The 18405-nt window shown below is 45.1% G+C and overlaps 1 protein-coding gene across 2 annotated transcripts; it reads left to right on the forward strand.

The window, feature by feature from the left end:
• Positions 1–2311: 2311 nt before the first annotated feature.
• dtd1 (D-aminoacyl-tRNA deacylase 1) lies at positions 2312–17094 on the forward strand. Of its 2 annotated transcripts, none has more exons than XR_004610003.1 (6): positions 2312–3648; positions 4000–4090; positions 8977–9212; positions 10482–10579; positions 12728–12883; positions 13481–13584. XR_004610003.1 is itself a non-coding variant. In XM_034542636.1 (6 exons), the coding sequence occupies exons 1-5, from the start codon at positions 3606–3608 to the stop codon at positions 13634–13636; spliced, it is 624 nt and encodes a 207-aa protein (XP_034398527.1). In that variant the 5' UTR covers positions 3417–3605; the 3' UTR covers positions 13637–13645; positions 16515–17094. The 2 variants fall into 2 exon arrangements, 1 of the variants encoding a protein (XP_034398527.1); XM_034542636.1 differs by lacking the exon at positions 12728–12883 and adding an exon at positions 16515–17094 and having other exon boundaries at positions 3417–3648; positions 13481–13645.
• The last annotated feature ends 1311 nt before the right edge of the window (positions 17095–18405 follow it).

An 18405-nucleotide genomic window follows, 5' to 3' on the forward strand; every position in this document is an offset into this window, starting at 1 on the left:
TGTTGATTTGAGTGACGCTCCTTTTTAGGGCCCATACATATTGTTTATTGTCCACATGGAGTCTTGTACAAAAGTCACTCCACACATATCAACATTTATGAAATATAATGTCATTATCAAAAAACAAAAAAAACTATCTGCAACTACGGAACCAAACCCTGGGATGGAGGTGTGATATCTGTTAGATCAAGTCTGAATCCATGGAGAATGAAACGTATGCAGTATGAATTCTTTAGTGACATATTTGATGTCTGTTGATGCGATCCAATAACAACACCGCATCGTGTGTGTTTTTTCCTTCTATTTCCACGGATTCCTGATTTCACCCTTCAAACTATTGATTTCTGTCACCTCAACATCAGCGGCATGAAGTAATCGTTATAATAATCGTTATTTTCCAACCCTCAGACATCTTTAAAAGTACAAGTAGTTCAGGGAGAAGTGAGAGAGGATCAGAAGTGAGAGAGAATCAGAAGCTCACGGCGAAACACGATTAGTCAGGTATGTGTCCGTGCTGGCAGGGGCGAGCAGCCAGCCAGAGGTGGGTAATAACAGCTGTGCACCTGAAACACATTTAGTATTAAGCATTTTTAAAGAGCAAGTCTGCTAAGATTCTGTATTTTTCTTGTAAAGACCAAAGGCAGCGATGAATGCAACCTGCATTACGCCATATGGTGCCTTACAGCTCCACATCAGAGAGCCACACTGTTACATGTTCCTTCATCTCCACGATCATCAGGAGTCCAAAAATGAGTAACTGCAGAAACATACACATACGTGTATAAAAGTGTAAACAATTTTTTTTATAGAAAATGGAAATAGATTTTAATTGCTATCAAACTCAGAATATATAAACACACACAGTATATGATCAGCAATATGGGCTTACATTTTGTTTCCTTTTATTTACGTTTTTTAAATATATATATTTTTTTTAAACATTTGAAAATCCTGACCGGAAGTTTTCATTTCTTAGTTGTACTTCCGGGTCGACTGTCATGGCGGCGCACTGCTAGAACTGAAAATAGACCCCCAAACCCTCTGAGGAGAACCAACAAGCCCGTCCAGAGGAGCAGACTGCTGTCATGAATTTCAAAGACTTGGCGAAGTGGAACACCAGGGTTTCTGCAGTCTACGCCGTCGGTATCTGGACCTTGGTCGTGTCTTACGGTTACATCAGATACACGGGTCGACATGACGAGCCAGGTGAGGGACACCGGACCGGAACCGCGTCACACTACTTTAACATAGGGTCTATGTTCAGGGGTCGACATGGTTGTATCACTGCTGTAGAACAACACGCTATCTCGGCTTGCACTAGTTTAATAACTCGCGAATACGAGTGGTTCCCCTGTTGTGTTCCTCGAGTCCTAGTCCTCCAACAGACCTTCAGTCGGCCGTGTTGGACTCCACTTCGCCCCCGCGTAGGTTTGACGGTGCGCACAGTAGACGCCGCGATAAGAACGCGTGACAACTGACTTCAAAATAAAAGTTATTTCAGCAATTTCACATTCATTCAATAAATCATTGAGTCTGTTATTAAGGAATAAATAAAATCAAGAGACATGACTATGATTGATATACTCATTTTAATGTTTAATGTCTGTTGAAGTTAGAAAAAAACACAAGAACTCATTTTAAAGCCTGAATTACAATGGTCATAACATTTAACCGCATTTAACCAGTTCTAAGCAGTAGAATGCTGCTGTAAAGGCCCATTATTTTATTTAAGCATTTAATTATATACTAAGTTTTGTTTTATAAATTTAGCTTTTATCACTTAAAATCCTCCATAGCATTTATCTCCTATATTTCAATGTGTATGTTGAAATGTTGCACTTTTTACCGCGCATTGGTCCGACAGCAATAGCTGCTTCACAGGTTAATATTTTAAAGTGCTTCAGTACATTTGCGTCTTACTTTATTTATCTAGAATTTAATTTTAATTTTTTGTTTAGTCAAGCCTTGAATGTTGACTACAATAAATAAATAACACATTTGAACACCCTTTTAGTATCGATTGCTCTCATTAATTTACACAGTTACACTGTATTATTGTGTTATTCACTCAGCCCGGCTTACGGAGACACGCTGTCCGCTCTAACTGCTCACTCTTTTTACTTTAGTAAAGAAAAAAGAAGAGGTTCAAGAGCCAGACGATCCAAACCAGGTGATCCACCGCACGGCTCACTCCAGAACCATCATCGTCTACCAGAAAGACTTTGTCCCGTACACAACAAGGATCTCCAACTTTTTCCAGTCGTTCAGAGGGGAACCTGAGCGTGGAGACGGGGACAGGGACAGGGACGAGTAACAATGGACAATGAAGTATGAATGAATGAATGAATGTTTTGGTGTGAGGACACGCTCTGCCATTGTGTTTGGATGCTAATGGTCTGACCGCAGATATATTTTATTCTTTCCCTGCCAACAATATTCATTAATGTTACTGTTGTTCACAGGATGGCTAATGATGTGGAAATAAACCTTATCTCTTAACATCAGACATGTTTTTAGGGTTAACTCTAACCCACGATTGAGGCAGCCTAGAGGGATTCATCTGTTTTTGTCTTCCAAAAAAAAGAAAGAAAGAAGGTCTATGAGGTGGGAGTAGTATTAGAAGCACCTTTTTAGTTTTCCCGACCTGGTGAAAGCCATGATGTCCATTCACGCAATACCCGACACATCAACGCTGCACTATAATGTAATATTGTAAAATGTGCATTATTGCTCCGATGCGTCAAACAGTTGCGCTGTTGTATCAATTAAAAACATCCGAATCCGAATCCGAAACAATTTATTGCCAGGAATGTTTACACAAACGAGGAATTAATTGGGCGGAAGGTGGAACATTAGACATGACAAACAACAATCAACGCGACAGCAACAGTGCAATGTATTAAGTATAAGATAAAGATAAAGTGCTCAGACAAGAAATAAAGTTAAAGTTAGTACATTGAGTTGTGTTGGGGTTAAATAAGCTCTCTCTCATTCCCTGCTTGTAATACATCATTCATATTTAGAGGTTGCTATTACATTCACTAACTCAGTTGTTAGTTACACTGTACAAAACAAATACTCCATTACATGTGAAAGTCCTGCTTTCCAAAATGAAATAAAACAAACTTAAAGGTGAGAACACGTGCTTATGCAGGAAAATTAGCTTTGTCAGAGTTAATTGTTGTACTACTGTTTTATTTCTGCTGTATTAAAGGCCCTAAGCCATTTGAGATATTTAAAATACTGTCGGTGTGTACATTTACTGTTAAACAATGCATCACATTCTATGTTCATAGGTTTAAAATCCTGATCTGCAAAGTACAAAGTAGAATATTTCCCTGGTGGAGTCGCCTTCAAGCACAGGGGAAAACAACAGGAAATGAAACAACCCAAGTGAGGTAGAAGTACCTCAGAATTGTACTCGGTCACTTCCCACTTATGCCACGAAGAAGAAGGATCACGTCTGTCCTACACGCCTCCGGAAGGAGGAGAGGACGTGTGCGCTGCGTGTTCCGCCCGCTAGAGGGCGTCAGTGTCCCGTCCACGGCGAAGGTGTGCGTGTAAGCTAAGAGAGCGAGCGAGCGAGCCGCCCGACACCCGGAACCATGCGAGCTATCATTCAGAGGGTCACCAAGGCGAGCGTGACGGGTAAGCGGCCGCTCGGACCCGCGCGAGGGGGCATGGTCTCGCGCCCCATTCTGGTAGTGTCGCCTGAACCGCCTTCGTTTATGACTGAGCATGCGCGTTAGCTCCCTTAGCTGGGTTAGCAGTAGCACAGCTAAAGTTAGGCGCGTGGCCCCAGAGACGGACAGGGGGGGAGGAGGGTGTTCAAGGGGGACATGCCGCCCGCTGCTGGCCTGTCCTCCTGTAGTGATGGCGTCCAGTCTGCCCCCTACCTGCCTGTCTGTCTGTCCCCTACCTGTCTGTCTGTCCGTCCCGGCTGCTGGTCCCAGAATGAAGACTATATAGCTGCTCATGTCTCTTCCTGTGTGCCTGCAGTGGGAGAAGAAGAGATCAGTTCAATAGGACGAGGCCTGTGTGTCCTGCTGGGAGTGTCGGTGGAGGACACCCAGAAGGATGCGGACTACATGTGAGTGTTTGTGGGACGGCCCTTCAACACCAACACCACGTTACACATCTTGGTTTTTGTGACAGAAATTGTTTAGTGTTCAATTCAATTCTGTTAATTTTTGTATAGCCCCAAATTACAAATTTGCCTCAGAGGGCTTTACAATCTGTACACAACATCCCCTGACCCAGGACCTCACATCGAATCAGGAAAAACTCCCCAAAAAACTTAACAGGGAAAAAGTAAGAAATCTTCGGAAGAGCAACAGAGGAGGATCCCTCTATCAGGATGGACAGAAGCAATAGATGTCATGTGATCACAGTGAACATCATAACAGAGTTGCAACACATTCAATGAAAATGACAGATTGTTCATAATGAGAGTAGAAGGCATGATTACAAGATTACAACAACCACAAATAACAGCAATAGTGGATATACAGTGGGTACGGAAAGTATTCAGACCCCTTTACATTTTTCACTGTCATTGCAGCCATTTTCTAAAATCAAAAAACATTCATTTTATTTCTCATTAATGTACACTCAGCACCCCATCTTGACAAAAAAAAACAAATGTAGAAATTGTTGCAAATTTATTAAAAAAGAAAAACTGAAATATCACATGGTCATAAGTATTCAGACCCTTTGCTCAATATTCAGTAGAAGCACCCTTTTGAGCTAGTACAGCCATGAGTCTTCTTGGGAATTTTTTCACACCTGGATTTGGGGATCCTCTGCCATTCTTCCTTGCAGATCCTCTCCAGTTCCGTCAGGTTGGATGGTGAACGTTGGTGGACAGACATTGTAAGGTCCCTCCAGAGATGCTCAATTGGGTTTAGGTCAGGGCTCTGGCTGGGCCAGTCAAGAATGGTCACAGAGTTGTTCCGAAGCCACTCCTTTGTTATTTTAGCTGTGTGCTCATTGTCTTGTTGGAAGGTGAACCTTCGGCCCAGTCTGAGGTCCAGAGCATTCTGGAAGAGGTTTTCTTCTAGGATATCTCTGTACTTGGCCGCATTCATCTTTCCTTCAATTGCAACCAGTCGTCCTGTCCCTGCAGCTGAAAACCACCCCCATAGTATGATGCTGCCACCACCATGTTTCACTGTTGGGATTGTATTGGGCAGGTGATGAGCAGTGCCTGGTTTTCTCCACACATAACTCTTAGAATTAACGGCAAAAAGTTCAATCTTGGTCTCATCAGACCAGAGAATCTTATTTATCATAGTCTGGGAGTCCTTCATGTGTTTTTTGGCAAACTCTATGCAGGCTTTCATATGTCTTGCACTGAGGAGAGGCTTCCGTCGGGCCACTCTGCCATAAAGCCCCGACTGGTGGAGGGCTGCAGTGATAGTTGACTTAGTGGAACTTTCTCCCATCTCCATACTGCATCTCTGGAGCTCAGCCACCGTGATCTTTGGGTTCTTCTTTACCTCTCTTACCAAGGCTCTTCTCCCACGATTGCTCAGTTTGGCTGGACGGCCAGGTCTAGGAAGAGTTCTGGTCATCCCAAACTTCTTCCATTTAAGGATTATGGAGGCCACTGTGCTCTTAGTAGAGATGGGCAAACGATACCAGAGCTCCGAAGCTTGAGTCAGTATACTGAACGTGTGTCGACTCCCAAGTGTCGGAGCTTGTATCAAATGACAGCGGTCACGTGACTGATGACATCCGAAGCTTCGAACGTCACTGGTGCTTCACGAAGCGTTTCATTGGTTTGACACGTTGGACAGTTTGAACGTTTTGGTCCCGAATGCTGCGTTCACACCAAAAGTGTTGCGAATATAACTCTGCTCCATACTGAGTGTCAATCAACAATGTGGGGTTTGAGAGAGGAGATTGATAGAGAGAATTGTGAGTTATGGCGAGTATTGGAGGAAAACTGCATTCACTAGTATCTGTTGGCATAAACCTTTAAGGCCTTAATAATATACAAAAAAAAGTCCATATTGCAAGTGTTCTTCTCTAGTCTAGTGGGTAACACATACGCATGTTAAACTTTTCCGTTCTGAGTGGGCTGGATCGAATCCCATCACGAACACGTCGTTTCATATGATTGACCAGCATTCAGTTGTATTGCAATGTAAAAAAAACAACATCGATAACGGTTATATATAACATCAAATCTGTGAATGAACACGCAGCTTTAATTGATTTTTACTGCAGAAATGTGAGATTGAAACATTGAGGTGTTGTGCTTCGACGCACTGTTAAACGACTGCTTTAATTTCAGTCTGCCACCAGATGTCGCTGTTCTTCTTCAAAGAAAAGCCCCGAAGCTTCGAATCATTTTCGGTACAAATAGGAGGAAAGCCTCAATGCTTCACAAGGCTTCATCCGCCCATCCCCAGCTCTTAGGAACTTTGAGTGCTGCAGAAATTCTTTTGTAACGCTGGCCAGATCTGTGCCTTGCCACAATTCTGTCTCTGAGCTCCTTGGGCAGTTCCTTCGACCTCATGATTCTCATTTGCTCTGACATGCACCTTGAGCTGTAAGGTCTTATATAGACAGGTGCAGGGTTGCAAAATTCCGGGAATATTCAAAGTTGGAAACTTTCCACGGGAATAAACTGGACATTTTGGGGTAATTTAACTGTATTTACCTTGTCATAAGCAGACAAACATGCAAACATTTATAATACAACTTTTAAAAATGACATTTTTGACATTTTGAGAGTAGAACTTTATTCTTTCATCGAACAACCAAAAATGAACGTTGAATAAAAAAGGTGTATTCCCTATGATCACCACCCCCCAACCCAATTTTTGTTTGTGTGTTTTTCCCTGAATCCTTTCAGGTCTAAATGCTTTCTTCCTGGACCTCATCAACGTCCTCCTCACTGCTGTAAAAAGTTAGTCTACTGTATACAAATAAACTTGGTATTAAAATGAACATGAACAAGTAATCAATATGCTAGGTAATGACAAACAGTGTTGGGAAAGTTCACACATTTTAAAATGAACTAGTTCAGTTCATAATTCAACATTTTGAACTAAGTTCACAGCTCCAAAAAATGAACTAGTTCAGTTATTTTTTTCAATATGTTGCGAGCTATAATTGAAATCTCTATCTGTCTGCAATACCGCTCTTGGCCTCTACGTAACTTGGTGCTCTCACACTTGCCAGGCATAGGGCTGAAACGTTCAGACACTGATGACAAAGACGTTCAAAACGTTTATGTTTCTGGCAGACAATGTTCCCAACCAGCTGCATTCAGGGTCCAGCTGAGCTAGGCGTGCATAGTCTTGTTCTCAACTACATTTAAGTTATATGCTTTTGCAAATAAACTTTTTTTTTTCAAAATTCCCCAAATTCCCGTGGAAACTTTCCGGAAATTTACCGGAAACTTTCCGCCCCTTTGCAACCCTAGACAGGTGTGTGCCTAATCAAGTCCAATCAGTTTAATTAAACACAGCTGGACTCCAATGAAGGAGTAGAACCATCTCAAGGAGGATCAGAAGAAATGGACAGCGTGTGAGTTAAATATCAATATTTAACTCACTTAGTTAAATATCACAGCAAAGGGTCTGAATACTTATGACCATGTGATATTTCAGTTTTTCTTTTTTAATAAATTTGCAACAATTTCTACATTTCTGTGCTGAGTGTACATTAATGAGAAATAAAATGAACTTTTTTTGATTTTAGCAAATGGCTGCAATGAAACAAAGAGTGAAACATTTAAAGGGGTCTGAATACTTTCCGTACCCACTGTAGTAGAATAATGATAATAAAACCAGTAATTGTATTGGCAATGCTAATTGTAATGGAACTACTACTAATAATGATAATAGCAGGAGGACCAAAAGCACAAACAGTCCCGAGAAGGTTCAAAGTTAGTAATGTGCATGAATTCATCATACAGAAGGAGATAGAGAAGGGTGGGCATCAGCAGGGCCATGGCAGGGGACCACACTGGCAACTATTTGAGTTATGAACTGATGTGTCCTCCATTTTACAAATTTGCACTGTATTTTCCCTCTAGAGTTCATAAAAAGACCAGTTGGTTCACTGGAGAGCTGACATGTTTGTCTCTAAAATGTCCCTTTAAGTTAATTTCTCGGGCACTTTATTTTTATTACATAGAACACGTTTAAAGAATTATCATCAACAATTCAATGTTGGATGTTTTATACACTTATAGCTGTTGGGTCATTTCAAAGCGGATTGAAGCATTTTCCGACCCTAGTATGTTCTGGTAGTTGTTCTTGGTGTGTGGTCATGTTAGTTCTTCCTGCAGTGCAGACTTGATTGGACGTGAGAAACAATGCAGACTTGTTGTGCCCGTTGACTCATGGCATCCAAAAATGAACGTGAACCAATAAGTGTCTGAAACAAAAAGGGGAGGGACATAAAGACATCTAAGACTGTTTCTAGCATGCATTGATAATGATGAGCAAAGATAGAAAGTAGGGAGCTCACAACTATCAAGTGCAAGCAGAGTTTTAGATTTCAACAGAGGGTTGGGACCTGATCAACAACATGGACGACTAAATCCTTGTTGTGTATTATAACATATGTCGGTCCAGATTAAAGTTCATGTCCTGGCATGAAAAGCAACAATACAAGAAATAGACATGTGGTATAAAGTCCCTGAAGTGTCCGCTCAGGTCGACCAGATCGATCCGAGTGATTGTCCCAGCATCAGGCGGCTTGTTTCCTCACCTGTGTGTGTGTGTGTGTGTGTGTGTGTGTGTGTGTGTGTGTGTGTGTGTGTGTGTGTGTGTGTGTGTGTGTGTGTGTGTGTGTGTGTGTGTGTGTGTGTGTGTGTGTGTGTGTGTGTGTGTGTGTGTGTGTGTGTGTGTGTGTGTGTGTGTGTGTGTGTGTGTGTGTGTGTGTGTGTGTGTGTGTGTGTGTGTGTGTGTGTGTGTGTGTGTGTGTGTGTGTGTGTGTGTGTGTGTGTGTTTTCAGAATACGAAAGATCCTCAACCTGCGGCTGTTCGAGGACGAGAGCGGCCGAGCGTGGACCAAAAGCGTCATGGACCAGGACCTGGAGGTGCTGTGCGTGAGCCAGTTCACGCTGCAGTGTGTCCTGAAGGGCAACAAGCCGGACTTCCACATGGCCATGCCCGCTGAGCTGGCCCTGCCCTTCTACGACAGCATCCTGGAGAACATGAGGAGCAGCTACAAGCCGGAGCGTATCAAGGGCGAGTACACCTGCCGCTTAATGCCCTCAGAGGAGAGCGGAGCGGTCAGGCTTTAGATGGTGTCCCTGTTATCCCGACACATTACACGTCAGCCCGAGGTTTGTTTAGCATCTGCGTCTCTCATAAGGATCATCAGCGTGACAATGAACTGTGCTCTTTACAGCTGCATGCTCGAGGACCTCTGGTGGATTCTAGTGATTCACTGTTTGACTGTTTTCTACCATCACCGACTGCTGACTCCTCACTCCTCTTGTGGGGATCAACAGCTGCTTCGGTAGCAAAGGCGTCTCCAGCAATCAATAAGGCTAAAAACCAGCCTCACCAGTCTGTTGCAGGTCACATATTGATTGATTGCTGGGGCTCAGAAACTGCCATCTTATTTTGAAGCGGAGCCTCTGCAGATTAGCTCCAGACCTGATTGGTTTTGATCCACTGAAGTTGGGGAGGGACAACCAAGTGAGTGAACTCTTCTTCGTTTGGGTGGGCTAGATGGAGACGCTGCACTCCACTGAGTACACGTCTGTGATAGATTTTGTGAGGTCGGGAGTTTCGAGTTGCCAGAGTCAGTGTGGGGGTCAGAATGAGAAGCGGGTTCCAGTTGGGTCCCAGGAGCCCGAGAGGTCAAGATGGCTGAAAAACAGAAAGCTAGTTTCCGAGCATATTAAACACTACAGTCTTGAGGGTCACCGTTTATTGCCACACACTCATCCATTTGGAACGGTGCCCCCCCCCCCCCCCCCCACACACACACACACACACACACACACCCCACACACACACACAAAAACATACTGTTTCATTGCAGTATTCCCATCTGTGTAAGGCCTTTAGGGGGCTGGGTATCACTACGGTGATGGCAGGGAATTGGGTCAGCCCACCAGGGAGCGGGTACGGAGAACACCTTGTCCCAGCAAGGCAGGCATAAGGCTTCCTAATTAGTCCCCCCTCAACCCCCCAAGAGAGGAAACATGATGATTCAACGTTTTACTACCGCGGCCCACGGCTTCATTGTGCAGATGGTGTCATTAATCTCCGGGACCCTGTTTGAAGAAAGCAGAGCACTTACCTGTCCTCCTACAGCCACTTCGCGTTTTGTCCTCAGTGTCTCAGGGGTCCACGCCATCCCACGTCCTCGTGAAACACGGACTGCCTCTTGACGTTAGGGTTATTTTAGATTTAGTCCACTTTGGGCTAACGTGGCTTCATGTTTGAGGTCCAGGTCTCGTTCTTGGCGGCTCGTATAATGTCTGTTTGGTCTTGTGTGTCCAGACGGGAAGTTCGGGGCCGCCATGCAGGTCCACATTCAAAACGACGGACCTGTTACCATCGAACTGACGTCCCCCACTGGCCCCTCAGACCCCAGACAGGTAAGGGTTTGTGTTTTTGTGCATGAAGGCTCGGGCAAAGTAGACTGACGGAACAGTTTACCTCGAGGTCCACTTATTAGCTCTCTCCTGGAGCAATCAGCCGTATTCAGAGTCATTATGAAATATGAACTCGGTTCTTCTTAAAGCCCTTTGAGGCAAATGTGTGATATTGGGTCACAAAACAAAAATTGACTTGACCTCGCATTTAAAAAAACAAAAGCAATTAGCTGCCTTGCCTCATTGTATTTCTCCTTGTGATCCACTAGGTGGCGGTATTTACTCCCCTGTTAACTCTCGCTTCTCCTGTTACATGCAGGTTTTCTTTTCTTTTTTATATAAGGATTTTGTGAAGAAACATGGATTGTGCGAAGACTAGAATCCACCATTATGTAGCTGTAAATATGAAATCTGATCTGAAAAAATGTCCATCCAACATACGGTGCTCTAATGACGAACCAGAAAAGAATTCTCTCCGTCTCTACAGTTTGGAGCTTGTGCTGCTGCTCTCAGCGGAGAAATGTTGCCAAGTCAATCTCAAACCTTTTTATCATTTCAATTAATTGAGAAAGATGGTGGGATGGTGATGGCTAGCACCGTTGCCTCACAGCAAGAGGGTTTCATTAGAGACAAACTTTGTGCGTGGAGTCTGCATGTTCTCCTCCTGTCAGCGTAGGTTCTCTCCGGGGTCTCCGGCTGACATGCAACTGAGGTTAATTGAAGCCGGGATCGGCTCCAGAGTGGTGAAAGATATTGATAAATAACACAACTCGAATACTGGTTAGGTTCCCCTTTATATCTCTTGAATGAAGCGCCATTGTCTCTCAGCCTCTTGTTCCAGAAGACGTTCATATATCCGTCAGTGGATTCTGGTCACTTCCGTGGAACCCGGCCAGCGTCCCGATGCTCTGGCTTCAGGCCGGCTTTGGCTGCCCTCCCCTCGGTGGCCTTGGCTCGCGAGCGGCCCAAAGGGAGGGATATTAAGCAGTCCTGAGAATTTTAATCTAGTCTGTTTGGGAATATTTGCTGTGGGGGCCGATGAGCCAAAGCCGAGGCTGAACATCAGGGATAAAAAGCCAGCCAACAGGCTAAGCTTGGCACGGGGGGGGGGGGGAGTGAAGCACTGGCCAACAGACACTGTTCCTTTCTTTCCATGAATCAGGGATTTAGTCCTCTGCGGGGTCAAGAGGCCAGCACACAATGGTGTTATCCAGAGCAATGAAAACCAGTTGCCTTTGGGACGCTGACCGACGGGTCGAGGGCACGGGGTCCTTTTTCTCACCCGACTGTGTGTGCGTTTGGTTTTCGGGGCTCTGGCCTGAAAACCAAACTTGCACAGAAAGGATGAAACGTTTGACGGCGTACGGTTTCTATCGAGCTGGGATTGCGAGTTCTGGGGTTTGTAGCTTTCAAAGGAAATGATCATTCATTCAGTCAGCAAAGACAACTTTGAAACTTTGATTTCCATTTGCTCTCGCATACATATTTGCCTGCCCTTCCATGTGCTTACGTAACACATCTAAGTCAGGGAGAGCAGCTGCATAGACCCCCCAAGGGTACGGCCCAGAGCCGGCATCAGCGACAACAGAAGTGACATTGGTGAAGTCAGGAGGAGGAGGAGGAGGAGGAGGAGGAGGAGGAGGAGGAGGAGGAGGAAACAAGGACAACCGTACCATTGAAACCTCTTCTGCATTAACTGTTTTACTGCTTTACCCTAACGTATTTGAAATATTAAATAGTCCTATTACTCCTCGTTGAATGAGATTCGGATTATTCTGGACGAGGTCTGCATATAGTTTTGCTGTTGTTGAACCATTTATGTTAATTCATCAAAGACTAATCGCAGCTTTCTTTTATTCCTCATTCACCGAGGACTTAGGTATCACAGGGCGAGTACCTGAGATAGCGATTGAAATGTTGACTGCTTCATGGCGAGCAGCATGTATGCTTGTCCACAGTGGCCGAGTTGGGCCTGGTTCGTACCACAGCATGTAATGGGTTCAAATGGGAATAACACTGATTTGTTTTAGTTTGGGTCCTGTTTGTTTGAATAATGTAATGTCTTATGCAATGCTTTGGATTTTTCACGGTGACATTTAGCTCATGAATATTTCCCAGCAGCCATTAAAGTTTCAGCACCTGTGTTTACAGGCCCCGTTTCAGATGGAGGCTCCTGTTGTGGTGTTTCACGGGCTGTGACGAACACCGTGAGGAAAGGAGGACTGACTACACTGTGAACTGTTATTCATGACTGCGCAGGCGGTCACAACAATAGACCTGTTGAAGTGGGCCTCTGACGAGCCAGAAGTGAGGAGTGGTTGCACATCCACGGGGAGAAGTCTGATGTGGAGTGCTGGTCTGTGGCGCTGTCGCGTTGCTCCTCCCTTGTTGAATTAATTTCACTAATTCTCATGCATGTTGGGACCTTTGGGTGAATACTGAACTTGCTGCAAAGGTCATGATTTGCAAGTCATGATGTGAGCCCCCAGGAACCCCGAACTGATACGGTCTCAGTTCAGCCAAAGGGCTTGTTTTTCTACCGCGTACCTCCACACAACGCTTCTTACCAAAAGTTACTCCTCCTTTTATGTGGGGTTTCCTCGTAAAGGGAGTCTATTTATTTTCAAAATAAACTTCCGTCTTCACAGGGAACTACTTAGGTTAGGTTTTTATATATATATATGAGAGAGAGATATATATAGATAGATAGATGGATAGATTGTTAGCTATAAGCCTCATGTTGTGCACTGCACTCTGGGCTGTGTTTATTCTGTTCTGCAAATGTGAAATATTTGCACATAAATATTATTACAAACTTACCCGAACGTCTTCTGAAAACTACAAGTAGGATCCAACACGATGTAAGTGTTTCTCACATCCTGTATGTTCCTTGTGTTTCCTCAGCTGTCAAAGCAGGAGAAGCAGCAGCAGAGGAAAGAGAAGACGCGCTCCAAGGGCCCCTCCGAGTCCGGCAGGGGGAAAGGCGCCGTACGTTCCCGACAGGACCCCAACGCCAGTAGTGGGGCCGACGGGGATGTGTCATCAGAAAGGGAGCCCTAGGTCAACAGGGTGAGGGGGACACATCGGGTCAAACACACACACACACCGGGTCCTTGAAACCTCCCCTTTTTAGTTTTAAAGACTGTTATTTGAAGTCTTAAAGGTATAATGTACCTTGTTTGCCCCATGAGGAGTTGTTGTGTACTTGTATTATCTCAAACGTCTCATCAGTGCTCAAACCCACAAACCCACAAATGTGTCTTTTTAGTCAACTCAAAGGCAGATGTCTTAACGACCAGTTTGACTGAAATGTAGCAGAAACTGACCCGAACACACCAGAACAGTTACAGCTGTGCACAGTTTCTCAGTGTCTCATCCCCCGGCGTTAACTCACTTATTAGCTCAAACCTAAGCTGTGTACATGTTGGATTAGTTTGCCACGTATCTCAAATCCTTGTCAACTTCTCTGCTGGCTGAGACAAAGCAGCCCGCCTCTCTAGCAGCAGTACCTGCAGCCACTGAAGGACATCAGCAGAGGACACGAGGACACAAGGACACAAGGACACAAGGACACTAGGACACTAGGACACTGTCGGATGTGTTCTCCATACTTTAGAGACTAGACTCAGGAATATGTCTCATTTTATTGACACTTTAGATTAGTTTTCCACCTCACTGGTTCAGTTGAGAGCTCTGCTCCTCTCTCCACCCGAGTGTCCAAGATACAACTGCAAAGTCGATGAACGATCGTTGGCCTCGGGTCTTGTGGGCACTTCTAAACCGCCCAATGCTTTTGTGTGTGTTATGGGCAATCCACAACAAGCACAGACAACTAACTACAAGGCTCAGGATCCGGCCGGCCGTTCCTCCCGATCACCTCCCTCCATCGTCGCCGATGTGAGCATTGAAATCCCCCGTCAGAATGATCCAGTCCCCAGTCCAGGATGCCACGCGGGGCGAGGTGCATATTTCTTCATATAGGGTCAGTAAATCGCTCTCGGTCTGGCCCGTCCCCGGAGACCACTTTGCCCGAAGAGACCATACCAGGAGCTGTTGCCCCCGACAACGCGGCTCCTAGGTTCCCTGGCACACACAAACCCCTCCGCCATGTTAAGCTGGCAATCCATTGGAGGGGTAAGCCTGTCTTAGTTTGGCCTAAAGGTGTATGGTTTTATTTTTTGGTTTATTCTCATATCCACCTTCCTCCTCCTCCTCCTCCTCCTCCTCCTGCCTTCTCTATTTCATGTTGTTGACGTCTGCAGTGAAACTGGGCAAAGCTCAAGAGACACCGATGTGTTTGTTTCTCCTTCTGTTTGCTCATATCGGGGGGATGAGGGGGGTTCGGGGCTGCTCCTGCTTGCCTTCAGTATTTGTTGTGCAGAAACAGGAGGAGCAGGAGAAAGAGCACTGAGTCATCTCCCTGCTGCTGTGGCACAGCTCCTCTCCTCTGGGCTCTCTGGCCCTGCAGCCCGCCTCCATGAGGGTGACGGGTCCTGACACCCGCGTGAACGGGTTAAAATGCGCCTTGTGTCGCATTAATTTTGACGTATCTTGGTGCAGTTCTGTCTGTTCTATCGTGCCTCCAGAGTCCCAATGGGGGCTAAATTGTTCGCAATTACGTGACCGTCCCAAATAGTTTACTGATGAAAAAATATATATATTTAGAGGATCATACCAAGAACATCAGGTCGTTTTTAAATGCTTTAGAAAAAGGAGGTGTTAAAAATATTTTGCAGCCAAATCAAATAGTTTACTGGATACTTTGGTTTCTTTTTAATGCTTTTAATACTTGTTTATTAACAGGGCATGTATAAAGGCAATAAAATAGTTCATAATCTCGGCCTGTAATAGTCCCATCTTCTTCTGCAGGGGGGCCATGCACTGTAAGGGGAAATGAGGAAGAATCCAAAAGAATATAGTCTGAAAGGTCCAGAGAGTTCGTTGGATTTTCACAGCACTTCTGTAAATGAGTTTGGATGTCGGACAAGGGGCTTGCTAGCTCGACTCTGTTAAAGAGAGAGTTGGTGTTCCCGAGGTTTGCTTGGTATGACTTAAGCACGTAACAGTCCTTCCTTCCTTCCCTTCTTCCTTCCTGGCTACAATGTTCTGACATTGTGAGATATTCCTATCCCGCATTGTCAAATGTCATAATAACCCTTAACAGGCCCATTTATCTTTCAAACTTTGATGATGAAGAATAAAAAGCCTCTTTCAAGGTGACGTTTCATCTTTGTTCACTGAAGAGGGCTGAAGATGAGGGCGGTCTTTTCTGCCCAGCTGTGCTCCTCGTCATCGGTAAGATTTAGCAAAGACAGCAATGTGAAAGCTGTCACTCATAGTGACAGAAGTTTCACCAAACGTTGCACTTCCCCTCAGCTCTGTGGACCGCTGGAGTGTCTTTCAGCCAGTAGAAGAACACAGAAACAGAGGAAATAGAGGGAATGCTGCCCCCTATCTGCTAGATGTGTAACAGGTGTGCTGCGGTAACCGTGTGCCAACTTGTTCTTCATTACAAGGTGATGCGATGTTGGCTAAAAGAACATCAACGCAGCTTCAAAGTCGGACTCATGTCTTTCACATGAAAAGTTAAATTAATTAGCTTTCTTTCTTTCTTTTTTTTAATGTTTAGCCCCTTCATTTTCTTTTTGTTTGTTTGTTTTTACTTGTCTCTGTGTGTTTGTTAAAAAGTGTCTTTTTTTTCATTCCAATCTGCTCAAGAGTTGAGCTGCCACAGCCTCACTCGGTAGCTCATTGTGGCTGATGTTAGCAACCTCCAGGTAGATGCTGTCGTTGGAACTGTAATTGCCACTTGTGGCCACAGTGAGCGCTGTGCAGAAATAAGTGGCCCGGTTACACTTTGTAATACTTGATCATTGACTCATGGGGGCACAAATGAGAAGAGCCAGGGACTGAAAATGATTGTTTTCTCTCTCCTCAGGAAGGCCTCAACCCTCAGTGACTCTGACACCCGGTCGTGGACGGCCTCTATCGGCGGGACTATCTTGCCCTCCTCCCCCCTCCCCCCGCTAGTGTCCATTCTCTCCTCTACAATCAGATAGGACTGGCTAGGTGTAAAGTAAAGAGGCAAAATCGAGCCCCAAGACTAGCCAAGTCTTCTTAGATAGACGAAGGGAGATTGAACAAGGGGTGCAGAGGCTCCAGCAGCACTGTCTTTCTCCTACTGCCTATATTCACTCTCTCTCTCTCTCTCTCTCTCTCTCTCTCTCTCTCTCTCTGAGGACAGCGATACTGTTCTCAAAGCATCAGTGACGGCCTCGCTTTTCATCGCTCCAGTACATGTGTAAAGTCTCTCATTAAAGGTGATCGTACCTGTGTGAATAGACTGTGTGTTTTGAACACGGGGGTGCTCTGTAAAAGAAATGTATATTCTATAGCCAGACCGCATCGCAACAACCCACGTCAGCTCTCCAGCTAATGCTTTCTACAATGTCGGCAATGTGTTTAGAAATCACTTTCACCTGCTCTTTAGACACCTCCAAATAAAAGATTGATCTGAATGTGTCTCATATGTGATGAAAACTACACTTTCCCACTGCTTGTGCACATCCGTGTATCTGGAGAGTCCACCAACCCACAGGCTGTGGAAGAAGACGACCCAGTCACCCTGAAGTCATGTGATTCAAGCAGCCAATCAGATGTGGCTCCTTTTCCCGGGTCATTAGAATATAACCCTTGAGAACTACCTTTGCAAAGGTGCACCATATTTTAAACGCAAGCCAATCAGAGCAGACTGGGCTTTTTTGTGGGGCTTAAAGATACTGGCACTAAAATGTTTCAGACAGTATGAGGAAAAAAAAGAAAAGTTTTTGTTGAGCATTAAAACATGTAAACCCGTATAGAAGTATGGCCCTGTAAATGAGCGAGATGTGTCCCTCGTTGCCCCGCCACACCCACCAGGATGTCGCCTCTTCAGCATCACGGCACACCGGCACCAGAAAATACTTGACTCACAGAATAATTGTATTCATGTTGTTGATTGTCACACTGTCCTGCTGCCGCCTGACGGATCTGAATGTACATATTAATAATAAAGATGTAATTAGTGATCCACGCAGTGCTGAGCTTTATTCCACTTGCTTTGTGTGACGCAAGAGCAGAGACACTTGTCCTTATTTCTCCACCTGGCCCGTTTACGTTGTCCCAACTTTTTCTTTTCTTTTTTGTAGTTCAGTGAGCTATTCCTGGCCGACCGAGCCGTATCCATGCACCCCTTTTTTCCCTCCAGTGGTGCTGAGCTGAGGCCTCTCCGTGTTGTGGTGGAGAGCAGCTACTGACCCAAATGTGTCCTGCTATCTGCTCGCCAGAGTGCTGCCTCAGAGTGAGCTGCAGCTGCAGTGGGATCCCAATGCCAGACAGGCTTCACAGTACAGAGGAGGAAGTAGACTGCGTGTGTGGGGTGGGGTGGGGGTGGGGGTTATTGATGTACTGAACAAAACCTCTGCAGATGTTCAAGGTTCGTCTCCACAGTCACCTGTGTTTGTGTGAGCCGGGGGGTGGGGGGGGGGGCAGTCAGACATGGGGAAGTGGGTTAAATTCCAGGCATTCTCCTGCATCTGAAGCCACACGTTTCTTTCTGGTTTGTCTTCTCTCCAACTTATCTTACATCTTGTGCGTGTGTGAGAGTCCTTTGCCAAGCCCACTGGCTATGGAAAAACAATTTAACTGGATTTAATTTGTTGCCCCTACCTCCCCCCCTCCCCCCCACCCCCCTCCCTAACTCTTCCCCCCCTACTTTGTGTGCCTCTGAGAGGTTGGGAATTCATCTCGCCTGGTAACTCCATGCCCAGTCTGAGCTCCCCTTTGCAACT

The sequence above is a fragment of the Cyclopterus lumpus genome, chromosome 1 (assembly GCF_009769545.1).
Source record: "Cyclopterus lumpus isolate fCycLum1 chromosome 1, fCycLum1.pri, whole genome shotgun sequence".
In the NCBI taxonomy this organism is placed as follows: domain Eukaryota; kingdom Metazoa; phylum Chordata; class Actinopteri; order Perciformes; family Cyclopteridae; genus Cyclopterus; species Cyclopterus lumpus.

Bases quoted from the DNA above. Each gene is read 5' to 3' on its own strand.
- dtd1 (XM_034542636.1), top strand. From the start codon at position 3,606: ATGCGAGCTATCATTCAGAGGGTCACCAAGGCGAGCGTGACGG. The intron at 4,091-8,976 runs GTGAGTGTTTGT...GTGTGTTTTCAG, and splicing joins CAGAAGGATGCGGACTACAT to AATACGAAAGATCCTCAACC. The intron at 10,580-13,480 runs GTAAGGGTTTGT...GTGTTTCCTCAG, and splicing joins GCCCCTCAGACCCCAGACAG to CTGTCAAAGCAGGAGAAGCA.